The sequence below is a fragment of the Archocentrus centrarchus genome, chromosome 1 (genome assembly GCF_007364275.1).
Source record: "Archocentrus centrarchus isolate MPI-CPG fArcCen1 chromosome 1, fArcCen1, whole genome shotgun sequence".
Taxonomy (NCBI): Eukaryota; Metazoa; Chordata; class Actinopteri; order Cichliformes; family Cichlidae; genus Archocentrus; species Archocentrus centrarchus.
In genome coordinates, this window is record NC_044346.1 from 36,372,764 (window position 1) to 36,385,001 (window position 12,238).

General features: G+C 44.1%; 1 protein-coding gene across 1 annotated transcript in view; it reads left to right on the forward strand.

Moving 5' to 3' along the window:
- frmpd1a (FERM and PDZ domain containing 1a) overlaps positions 1–12,238 on the forward strand; it is a 44,337-nt gene that overhangs the window by 26,222 nt on the left and 5,877 nt on the right. Inside the window, exons 5-15 of the mRNA XM_030719670.1 lie at positions 623–725; positions 883–928; positions 2,260–2,364; positions 6,573–6,668; positions 7,149–7,274; positions 7,433–7,552; positions 8,061–8,197; positions 9,420–9,639; positions 9,741–9,923; positions 10,284–10,428; positions 10,510–11,784. Coding sequence (XP_030575530.1) covers positions 623–725; positions 883–928; positions 2,260–2,364; positions 6,573–6,668; positions 7,149–7,274; positions 7,433–7,552; positions 8,061–8,197; positions 9,420–9,639; positions 9,741–9,923; positions 10,284–10,428; positions 10,510–11,784 — 2,556 coding nt within the window. The remainder of the gene's footprint in view (positions 1–622; positions 726–882; positions 929–2,259; positions 2,365–6,572; positions 6,669–7,148; positions 7,275–7,432; positions 7,553–8,060; positions 8,198–9,419; positions 9,640–9,740; positions 9,924–10,283; positions 10,429–10,509; positions 11,785–12,238) is intronic.

Consider the following 12,238-nt stretch of genomic DNA (forward strand, 5'->3'; position numbering starts at 1 on the left):
TTTGAATGGAATTACTGAAATAAATCAACTTTTTCATGATATTCTAATTTTATGAGCAGCACCTGTATATACAGTCTGCTAAAATTGTGCACTGGAAAAATGCAGTTTCCTCCAAATTGTTTTAGTGTTAGCGTCTGTTTATTGTAGCTCAGAGTCCTTCCCGTGCAGGCTTGACCAGAGCATAGTTTAGCATGCAGAGTTCAAAGGGAAGCATCACCAACACTGTGCCGTAGTTTAATATGATTTCTGCTTCTCATTATAGCTTTTGATTAGCACTGAAACACATTTACATGCCCATTCATCGGTTATCAGTAGCGTTGACAGCAGCCAGTTGGTTTTGGATCATAGAGATAACAAATAAAACATTATGCAAATACTGAAAAATACACTAAATGTGTTGGAGATATGCACAGTTGTTTTATATGCCCCAAATTAGCCGTGTAGTGATTGGTCTTCCCGCAGTTAGATTTGGAGAGCTGCATGAAAAATTATGCGCCCTGCGAGATGAAAGGAAATCACTAGAATACAAGCTGCAGCCTGTCAGCAGCGCCGGCTGCGGTACGAGTGCAGGCCGATTGAACACCCTCGGGCATGACAACACAAGGACATTTTGTGTGTGCAGGTGGGCCCGCAGATGGTCGGCTCGTCCCTGGCGACCAGCTTGTGAAGATCAATAACGTCTCTGTCGATGACCTGACCCCAGAGCAAGCTACTGAGATAATCAGGTCTGCACAGGCAGCTGCTTTCACAAACACACATGGATATGTGGATATTATTGGTACACACACTGCAATTATTTAAAATTAAGCAATGCGTATCATGCATGAGCTTACCGCCCTCCCTTTCTGTGTTTTTTCTTTGCTTTTTTGGGGGTTTTTTTAGGGAGTGTCCAGATACGTTGACTATGACGGTTCTCAGAACAATGCTGGTGAGTCTGCCACACACACTTCAAAGAAACACACAGCACACAGAGACTTACAGTTAAGTGGATAATGGCTGGTCCTCGTCCAGCAGCACTTTAGATGAACTTAATGTATTTCTTGTTTCCTATTTTCATTAGGTTGTAAAAGCACATTCACACAGTGTGTCTACTGTGTGTACTACGTGTTGTACACATACAGTTTTAATATGTACTGAAGACTGTCAGCAGACTCATTAATCAGGATACCAGCGAGGCTCGGGATCGGGCAACGATCCTGTCACCGAGGTCCCACCGCTATATCACCGTTAGCTGTGACACCGTGTTACCACGCTCAGATTGGCAGCTCTTCCTCTGCGCGCACACACACACACACACACTCGTCATCACTCAAGCTATATATGTGTGAGTCTCAGCCTGTATCGGTGAGGTTGATGTATGCGTTTGCACTAAGGTGAAATAGATCGGTAAATAAATGGCTGTATCAGCGCTTTGCTGATGGAAGCACCTTTACCGAGTGATTCATAGCTCCCAGCTCCTTCAGGAAATAATTACTGAACTTTAAGGAATTAGTAGCATTCCTTAGAAAATATTTGTCTGTGTCAAAACAAGAGTTTTAAGCCAAGACCAAAAGAGATTTTTCTATTATAATTAGACAGTGAGATGAGAGGATTGTTTGACAGTTTCTTCAAGCGCTTTAATCTGCCGACTGTCACTTGTTGTGCGGTAATGAAGGCAACAACATGTTTATCTTTGTTACCGCAGCATGATTCATACGCTGCTCAGAAAAGTTAAAGGAACACTTTGAAAACACCTCAGACCTTAATGGGGAAAAAAAAGAAATGATGCTGGATATCCACACTGATACGGAGCGGGTAACATGTTAGGAATGAAAGGATGCCACATCGTTTGATGGAAATGAAAATGATCAACCTACAGAGGCTAAATTCAAAGACACCCCAAAAATAAAAGTGAAAGAAATGATGCAGTGGGCTGGTCCATTTTGCCAAAATTTCATTGCAGCAACTCAAAATGGTGCTCAGTAGCAGTTTAGGATGAAGACACCATTCACTGTGGGAACCTATTGACTGGTTTGCTGACTTAAAGCAGAGGCTTTGTATTAGTGTTTTTGCATGCTATAAAGAACACTGACCATTTATGGCCTGGAGTGGTTTGTAAAATCCAGCATCAAGTTCTTATTTTAAATGCAACTTGGGAAAAAGAGAGTGTTTATTTTCCTTGTATGTTCAAATATGTCTCCATTGCATCAAATTCAGTGCTGATGAAATTATAAGAAAGAGAAAACGTACGTGTCCTGTCACAACCTGTGTTCCTCTCAGGGCCCAAAGTCATCTTTTATCACACCGGAGAAGAGGGCCAAGCTCCGGTCCAACCCTGTCAAAGTCCACTTTGCCGAGGAGGTGGAAGTTAACGGACACACACAGGTGAGTTGGACAATGCAGGTGTTCTTAGTCCTGCCAACCAACTTTAAATCCTCTAACTGCTTCGATAGTGCATCTCTCTTTCACTGGTTCTTGGAGACAGCTCGTGTTCCTGTCACATTTGCAGGTCATGCTGAGCCATGACTGAGAAAATGTAGCTTGTTTAGGGGACTGTTCTCATTCACGTCAGTGCACGGGTGTCATTAATACCCCAGGCACCTCGATATAAAAGCGGATCGCAGCCATTTGCATTTCTATCTGTTATAATAAGTGTTCATGTTGTTTCTTTCTGCATTGTGTTTAGATCTGAGGATGCAAATATTACAGGTGGACATCAGTGTGCTGCGGTCTCTGTCACTGTTTCTGAATGCAGTCAAACGGCACAGATTACATTTATTCGTGACTGAAAACCAGCGATTTTTATTAACATGTACTATCTAGATCTTTAGATACATGCTAATACCAAGTACTGGAAGTACTTTCCAAATACCAATACACAGAGGGCCTGGCTGTTCTGTCGAAAGGATACATCGTTACATGTTTGTCTTGCTTATGGCCTGGCTAACAATACACAAAACAAATCCATACAAGGCAGAACCAGAGTGCTGCATAATCATTTCAATCAATATAATGTCCAAAAATAGAAAATAATCTCATCTTCACATTATATTCTCTGTTGAGATTTATACATTTAAATTAGTACACTAGATCAATGGGACTAAATAATCTGACAGGTTCCCTGATTTGACGTGATGTAGCACAACAGTGATGCTTTTTAACAAGCAGGTCCACAGTTTGTGTTGTGCACATGCACAACACAAACTGTTACAGCCACCGGCAGGGAGAATCCAAAAACAGTCCTAGATGTCATTCACTTTGGAAACAGAATAACTGAACACCAGAAAACAAGAAACTCTGGGCAGTATTTGGAAAGCTTCACTGGGGTGAACAGCAGGGATATATATACAAAGAGAAGTGACTGGCTAATATGGAACAGGTGTAGCAGATTAAACACAGGTAGAAGCTAATAAAGGCAGGTAGTAAAACTATGCAAAGAGAGCAGAGGTGTGCACTTCTGACCGAGTTTTTAGCATCACAAATTTTGGTCTCTTTTTAACCTGGCTACATCACCATGGTAACATACGCCGAACACACAACCGGGTCTGCAGCAGAGTTCAGAGTTTTGGTTTTAAATTGTCTGGAAGCACGATATTTCTACAAGTTCTGTGATTTTTTGCAGTATGCTTCAAGTGTCATGCATGTAGGTTCCCTGCTTTACGGATGCAAACTGTTACCTTAACACCCCCAGTGCAGCGGTGCTGTACAAACTGTGTGTCGCGTTTGTGAAGAACCAAAAAAGTTTTCAGTCGAATTTTTATAGTTTTTAACAAGAAAACAAAAGACAAGCTTTCAAACAGGATTTATGATTTCCAGCCGTACCGCTGCACTACGGCGAGGAGTGGCACTCAATAAAATCAGCATTAGATTCAGTATTTTTGTAGACTCTGTGCAGTTTTTTCTTTCATAAATCTGCCTGTGGTTGTTCAGAGTTCCCACCCTGCCTGCGGATGTGAAATTAGCAGGGTGAGGAAAACCACCGAGGCCGGAGAGCCCATTACTAAACACAGGGAAAACACAGATCGATATCCTCCCCGTCCTCCAGTCCTAATGTCTGTGATTACAGGACAATAAACATCAGATTAAGGAGAAAAACGGGTCGAGGGAGATGGTAAAGAGACAGAGAGAGAGGTGGAGGGGAGGGGGGGGGATGTTTTTATCATCGTTAAAAGGAAGACAAAATGTGAAACGGGGGATGGGGAGCTGACTTGGGAGTGGTTGTCTAAAATTTGAACCCCTTCCAATTCAACTTCATAACACGTAGACATCAATGCTGCATTGTATCGAGGTGTCAATACAGACGAGCACGTTCTGAAAATCATAAGAGAAACAGGGATGCAGCAGGAAAGATGACTCACCACAGGGAACGAGCTGGGTAGACAGAAACAGGCCAGAGGATATGATGAGAAGGAAAATGCTGTGTGAGGAGAGCTGAAGATGAAATGACTCTACTTTCTCACTTTATAGTCGGTTATAATGTGCAAAACATATTCAGTATTCTCAGTCTGAATTGCCAGCATTAAAAAAAAAAGTCCTGTGCTTAAACGAGTGCCTGTGAAGCTGGTGGAAGGCCAGAGTGGGTTCAGTCAAATAAAAAACGAAATTAGGTAAAATATACAGGGGTTGGACCTGTCATTTTAGTGTGGGAGGTTTCATGGCTAAATTGGACCAGCCTGGTGGCCAATCTTCATTAATTGCACATTACACCAGTAAGAGCAGAGTGTGAAGGTTCAATTAGCAGGGTAAGAGCACAGTTTTGCTCAAAATATTGCAATGCACACAACATTATGGGTGACATACCAGAGTTCAAAAGAGGACAAATTGTTGGTGCACGTCTTGCTGGCGCATCTGTGACCAAGACAGCAAGTCTTTGTTATGTATCAAGAGCCACGGTATCCAGGGTAATGTCAGCATACCACCAAGAAGGACGAACCACATCCAACAGGATTAACTGTGGAAGCAAGAGGAAGCTGTCTGAAAGGGATGTTAGGGTGCTAACCTGGATTGTATCCAAAAAACATAAAACCACGGCTGCCCAAATCACGGCAGAATTAAATGTGCACCTCAACTCTCCTGTTTCCACCAAAACTGTCCGTCGGGAGCTCCACAGGGTCAATATACACGGCCGGGCTGCTATAGCCAAACCTTTGGTCACTCGTGCCAATGCCAAACGTCGGTTTCAGTGGTGCAAGGAGTGCAAATCTTGGGCTCTGGACAATGTGAAACATGTATTGTTCTCTGATTAGTCCACCTTCACTGTTTTCCCCCACATCCGGGAGAGTTACAGTGTGGAGAAGCCCCAAAGAAGCGTACCAACCAGACTGTTGCATGCCCAGAGTGAAGCATGGAGGTGGATCAGTGATGGTTTGGGCTGCCATATCATGGCATTCCCTTGGCCCAATACTTGTGCTAGATGGGCGCGTCACTGCCAAGGACTACCGAACCATTCTGGAGGACCATGTGCATCCAATGGTTCAAACATTGTATCCTGAAGGCGGTGCCGTGTATCAGGATGACAATGCACCAATACACACAGCAAGACTGGTGAAAGATTGGTTTGATGAACATGAAAGTGAAGTTGAACATCTCCCATGGCCTGCACAGTCACCAGATCTAAATATTATTGAGCAACTTTGGGGTGTTTTGGAGGAGCGAGTCAGGAAACGTTTTCCTCCACCAGCATCACGTCGTGACCTGGCCACTATCCTGCAAGAAGAATGGCTTAAAATCCCTGTGACCACTGTGCAGGACTTGTATATGTCATTCCCAAGACGAATTGACGCTGTATTGGCCGCAAAAGGAGGCCCTACACCATACTAATAAATTATTGTGGTCTAAAACCAGGTGTTTCAGTTTCATTGTCCAACCCCTGTAAATATATTTTACTCTTAAAATATTGCTGCAGGTTTCACTCTGTTTTGGATGCCAGTGGCATGGTGGTGTAGAGGTTAGTACTGTCACCTCACAGCAAGAAAGACATGCAGGAGGGTTTGTACCCACAAAGACATGTTAGACAGGCTGTAGGTGCAGAGGCACTGTCAGGGTTCAGGGTGGTTCTCCGTGAAGTACAATCAAGTACATTAGAGTGTTTTCCACCATGGATATATCCCTACTGAACCCAAAGACGATTATCAGACAGAGCAGCATCTAAAATAATAATTAACAGCAAGTTTGATATAAAATAAAAGAGTTTAAGAAAAGAAACGTCCAGACTGTCCTGTCCTACTATCTCAGCGATAGTAAGACAGGGATTACGGATGCACACATGAACAGCTGCATGCACCACAGATCTGCATTCCTGTTGTATTTTGAGGGAAGCATGCCCAGCTGGTTCATTGTGTGCAGTCTCTCTGCAGACGAGTCATAAAAAAAATTAAGAGGCGCGCGGACATTCACTCCCAACCGGACCCTAGCAGACTCGTAGACCCGGAAACTGCAGCACACCTTTCAGATTTCTCACACTGTTGCACACAAACAGAATCTTTGCAACACATTTAGTTTGTTGGAACTGGGCCCCCCTACTCCCTTTTACTCTTTTAAGATATACACTGCTCATGTTTTCTTTGACCCCTGACCTTTTGTTTGGTTTACAGGGGAACTCGCTGCTCTTCCTGCCCAATGTGCTGAAGGTGTATCTCGAGAACGGGCAGACCAAGGCCTTCAAGTTTGAGCCCAGCACCACAGTCAAGGTACTAATGTAGTGAAACCATAGTCTGCCATCCTGGCATGAATTCCTTTGTTATAATGCCACACACTTGGCAACTGTAGCAGAGTTTCATGGTGTAAGAGTTGAAGCTGAGGCTCATGAAGTGATTTGAAATGGAAAAAAATCTCTTGACTTCCTTCTGAGTTCAATCTAAAGCAAAGTTTTACGCTCAAGCCCTACAGGAGTGTTCCTGAATGTCAGTCAGTCTGACAACAACCTCCATATTAAACTGTAACCATAAAACGGTAACATTTGATTGAATCCACCAGATACACCTGAGTGGTTTCCTCACTTCCTCAGCAGTTGTTAGGATTAGATGTGCTCTTGTTTCCTGGATTTAACAGCTTCTCAGAAACTTTCTGTTGCCACTCTGAGACCTTCAGACCTCAGCTCACCTCAGCAAAGATGTTTCCTGATGTTATAAAATATTATCGCTCAAGGTGTAATTTCCTTTGCACATCAGGACATTGTGATGACACTGAAAGAAAAGCTTTCTCTGAGCCGCATTGAGCACTTCTCACTGGTGCTGGAGCAGCAGCACAGCATCAGCAAACTACTGCTGCTACACGATGAGGAGAGGATACAGCAGGTACTCACAGTCTCACACACACACACACACACACACACACACACACACACACACACACACACACACACACACACACACACACACACACACACACAAAAGAAATTCTGCATTTTAAAATGTGTGTATTTGAAGTGACATAAGCATGTGTGTATCTGCAGGTGGTCCAGAAGAAAGAGGCCCATGACTATAGATGTTTATTCCGTGTTTGCTTCATGCCCAAAAACCTGCAGACGCTGCTGCAGGAGGATCCCGCTGCCTTTGAGTACCTCTACCTGCAGGTAGATTGATGAGCGTGCACGCTGCCAGGCTCTTCAGATCACTGCTCTTTTTTATTGTCTGTTATACTTCATTGGTTTTCCATTTAAGGTCATTAATATTTGCTGTGAAATGGCTGCTTATAGAAAAATAATTTATTCCGATGCTTTGTAGTCACTGAAAACTGACCTGCAGCATCAACAGGGAAACGGGACTCTTCACTTTAAGAGTGATTCTGAAGTCTGAATCAAATCAATAAGCAAAGTGTTGTAATGTTTCCCTTATTACTGCAGTTGGCTCATTTCACCGTGATGCAAATCAGCAGGCTGAAAGGTCAGCTTGTTTCTAAGTGTGCAGTTTTTCATTAAATCCCACCTGCCTCGTAGTTCTTAAAGAAGAAGAAAGTTTGTTTTCAGCAGTAAAGCAGGCCGTGTTGCTTTGCATGTTTTCTCCAGTTAGCTGCAAAATGCTGCAGACGAGACAAACCACTTACTCCACCCTTTTCTTTTCTGTTGTAACTCTTTGTGGTAGGGGGTGAACGATGTGCTGCAGGAGCGTTTTGCGGTAGAGATGAGGTGTAACACCGCCTTGCGACTTGCCGCGCTGCACATTATGGAGAGGCTGGCCAGCTGTGGACAGTCACCCAAGACCAACTTGAAGATGATCACGTGAGACGTAGACATGCCTTCTAAACATGGACTGTATACAAAAGATGGCATACAGGAGTTAATGTGGAGGCCCCTTAAATCAGCTTTCTGTGTAGTGGCCAGCAGGGGGCGACTATGGTCACAAGAAGTGCAGTCATATTGATGTCTATAGGAAAACCCTCAGCTGCCTCTGACTGTGACCTTTGACCTTAATTATACAAAAAAATAGTTTATCTAGATTGAAACAATAACCGGGATATGTTGAGCAGTAGACATTAAATGATCAGAAATATTGCATCTCTGTCTTTGTATTTTATTGGAGGATCCATAATCTCATTGCACAGGCCTCACAATACCTTACTTAATAAATACTGTAAGTAAATTGAGTAATGTTAGTGAGGTTCACTGTATAACGATAGAGGTGAAACACAGAAATCATGATGATGATTGGTGACATCGTGTTTGACACACTGTTGGATGTCTGACTTTATACATTTTACACTGACTTGATAAAATGTACATTTTGTATAATTTTTGTATAAATTTTACACATGCTAATTTCTCTTTGTTAATGAAGAAAGTGAGGAAAAAGAGGAGGATAGAGGAAAGTTAGTGAGTCAGGAAGTGATGGAAAAGAGCCTGGAGAGGTGGAGGTATGCACTGGAGAGAAGGGGAATTAAGTCAGAATACCTGTGTGTGAATGAGAGGGAGACAGGTGTAAGAGTGAAGATGTAAGGAGCAGAGGTAGTGAAGGTAGATGAGTTTAAATACCTGGGGTCAACCATCCAAAGCGGTGGACAGTGTATAAGAGAGGTGAAGAATAGAGTGCAGGCAGGGTGGAGTGGGTGGAGACAGGTGGAGACGTTTTACAAGATGGTAGTGAGACCTGTTATGATGTAAGGTTTGGGTTACACTGAGAAAAAGCTGAAAATGCTGGAATAAAAAAGATTACAAATGGCTACGTCAGAGCTCAGGTTGAGCAGTTTGGAGACAAAGTTAGAGAGGCTGAGATGGTTTGGGCATGAAGGGATAGTGGATACACTGGACAAAAGATGTTGACCACAGAGAAGATTTATGGGTGTAGTGAAGGAGGACATGCCAAGGGTTGGTGTGACAGGCGAAGGTGCTGGGATAGTGTGAGATGAGGGCAGATGTGGTGACCCCTAAAGGGAACAGCCAAAAAAAAGGTGAAAGTTTCCCTTTGTCATACCTAAATTATTGCCTTTCCCTGTGTTTCCTCCAGAAAGACTTGGGGCATAGAGAACTTTGTGTCGTCCACCTTGCTGAGGAACATGCGAGAAAAAGATCTGAGGAAGGCCATCGGCTACCACATGAAGAAGAGCCAATCACTGTACGATCCCAAGCAGAAGGGCCTGTCAGCCGATCAGGCACGGATCAACTATCTGGAGGAGCTGAGTGAACTCAAGTCATTTGGAGGGAAATCCTTTGGTGCCACCATGATGGTAGGCTTTGACCTGTGTGCGTTTGTTCCCAGGATGTGGTTGATTATAGTTTGAATCGTCTTCTTTCTCTACACTTTCTCCACCTCATCTGTGTTGTTCAGCTCCAGGATAGGGAATCAATGGTGACCCTGTTGGTGGGAGCACGGTACGGGGTGAGTCAGATCGTCAACCACAAGCAAAGCATCCTCTCCACCCTCACCGAATTCACCTGCATAACACGCATTGAGCTGCTGCCTGAATCGGAAAAGGTCAGCCTGGTCAAAATATACCTGCAGGACATTAAGGTGAGACACCTAACATGCAGTTAGCATTGTTAGCTCACCTCTTTATCGGTGCAGTTTGTTTTGAGTTTTATGTTGGGCTCGTGTGATTGTGCAGTTCTTTCTGTTCAGTGAGTTTTTCTAATAAACTGCTGACTTCCAGACGTCTTTAACAGCTTAAAAATAATCCCACCCTTACAGCAGTGTTTAAATGGTTTAAGATGACTTATTTCTATTTTTCATAACCTGTTTACATTATTCTGCACACCCTCTTGCATACAATATTCAAACTTCAGCAGAAAAAGTGGTAGAACTTTATGCTAAGTGCCTTTACACTGCTGATGTCTTTCCACAACCTCTCTTTCTCCTTTCTCTTTCATAAAGCCCATTACATTACTACTGGAGTCAGCTGCAGCTAAGGATATGTCCTGCTTAATAGCAGGGTACTGCCGAGTGTTTGTTGACCCCAACCTCAACATATTTCCCTGGATAGATGACTCCAAGAAGCACAGAGTCTCTGCTGAGGAAGGTACAAAGAAAACAATCCATTCATCACACCTGTAAAAATGAATAAACGTTATCTTGGTTTAATGTGGATTTATGTTCACAGGTTACGTCTCGCGGTGTGGCAGTGACTCGGATGACTCGTCAGACTTGGACATGGAACCGCTGGTCAGCCTCGTGTCTGATGAGAGGCCCTGCCTGCGAATCAGATCTTCATCAGATCCAGATGGAAGAAACAGAAAAGACAGAAGGAAAAACAAAGTTGGCAGTGAAAGGGGAGATAAACCCAGGGAGGATAAAAGACTAAAAAATAAAAAGGATGCTGACAGCAAAAAGGAAAAGTCTCAGCTGGAGAAGAATGAAGAGAAGAAAAGCTCAGAGCAGAGGGAGGAGATGAAGAGAGTCCAGGATTATGGACAAATAGAGATCCACATAACAGACAATGATCCGGGGAGACACGCTGGGCAGGAAGGGGAGCTGGGATGTGAAGTGGATGCGCGAGCAGAGGAGGAGCAGCCGTCTGTATCAGATTCATGTCATACAGACTCGCATGTCCTCACCAGCGCCTCCAGTGACACTCTCGATGGTCTGGAGGAAGATGACTTAATGTCGTGCTCCTCTTCCTCCATCCATCCCAGTGCTGCTTCACAAAGTCACATCAGCGCCCACTCTTTGGTTCACCTTCACCCTTACGCTCATGGGCACGTACAGCCTCACCTCCTCACCCCGCCACCCGCTCACTCCCATCCCGTGGTTCACCTCACAACTCCTGACAGAAGAGGAGGGACTTGCAGGAGGTCAGGTGATGGAGCCGATCCCCAGCACAGCTCAACTGTCTCCACCTCCTTTCAGAGCCTTCCTGATACCCAAAGATCTTCAGGTAACCTCTGTCCCGATGACAGCTCTCTGTGTTTCGCGGAGCTCTCCCGCCTTGTGGACTTCCTGCCAAGCCCTCCTGAGGCTAGCGAGGAAGACGATGATGAAGATGAGTTGAGGAGGAGGAGGAGGAATGTGTTGAAAGAAACAGATGGGGCAGGAGAAGGAGGAAGTGTAAGCAGGGAGGGTGGTTTTAAAGAACATCTGTCATCCCCTTCCCCATCTTCCCACGCAGACTTTGTGTTTAACTTTGACCAGAGCGACGCTCGCTGCTACTACAACATCTGCTCCAACATCACCCCTGACAGCGCACGCAGCCTTCCTCATAACCAGAAAGAAGACAAGGAGGAGGAGGGAGAGGACACTCAGGATGAAGACCTGGAGACAGTACCCATCCTTCACCCGCCCCCTGGCTTTGGAGACAGCAGCTCTGATGAGGAGTTCTTTGACGCCAGGGATCGTTTCACCTCACCAGAAGACCCGACATCAGGGGCTGTGCCAAGAGGTGATTTGATTTCCACTGTGAGGCTCATCTGTATATCTCTGTATAGTGATCAGAAATAAAAAGTCTAAATTCTGCTTTGCTGCCATCTAGTGGCTGAAGCAATGACTCCCTGAAAGAGAATATTCACCGGATTGGAGAAAATGTTACATAATTGCCAGGAAATTTCCTGGCCACACCTAACAGTGATGGTAATGTGGTCGACTGACCCTAATGATATAGCAGGGTGCAGCCACGCTCTGCTGCGAGAAAAGAACCATTTTACCCGTTACATAGAAACGCTGACACTTATCAGTCCTCGTGGAGTATGAGTACATTGTAGCTGCATTTGAGGGCTCTTTTTTTTAGCTACTTTAAATAGTTATTTTTAAATTCCCCTACAGCACTTCATACCTTCATTCTACTACATTTAAATGACTTACCGGTTACTTTTCAAGGAAGAAAAAATAAAGATAAA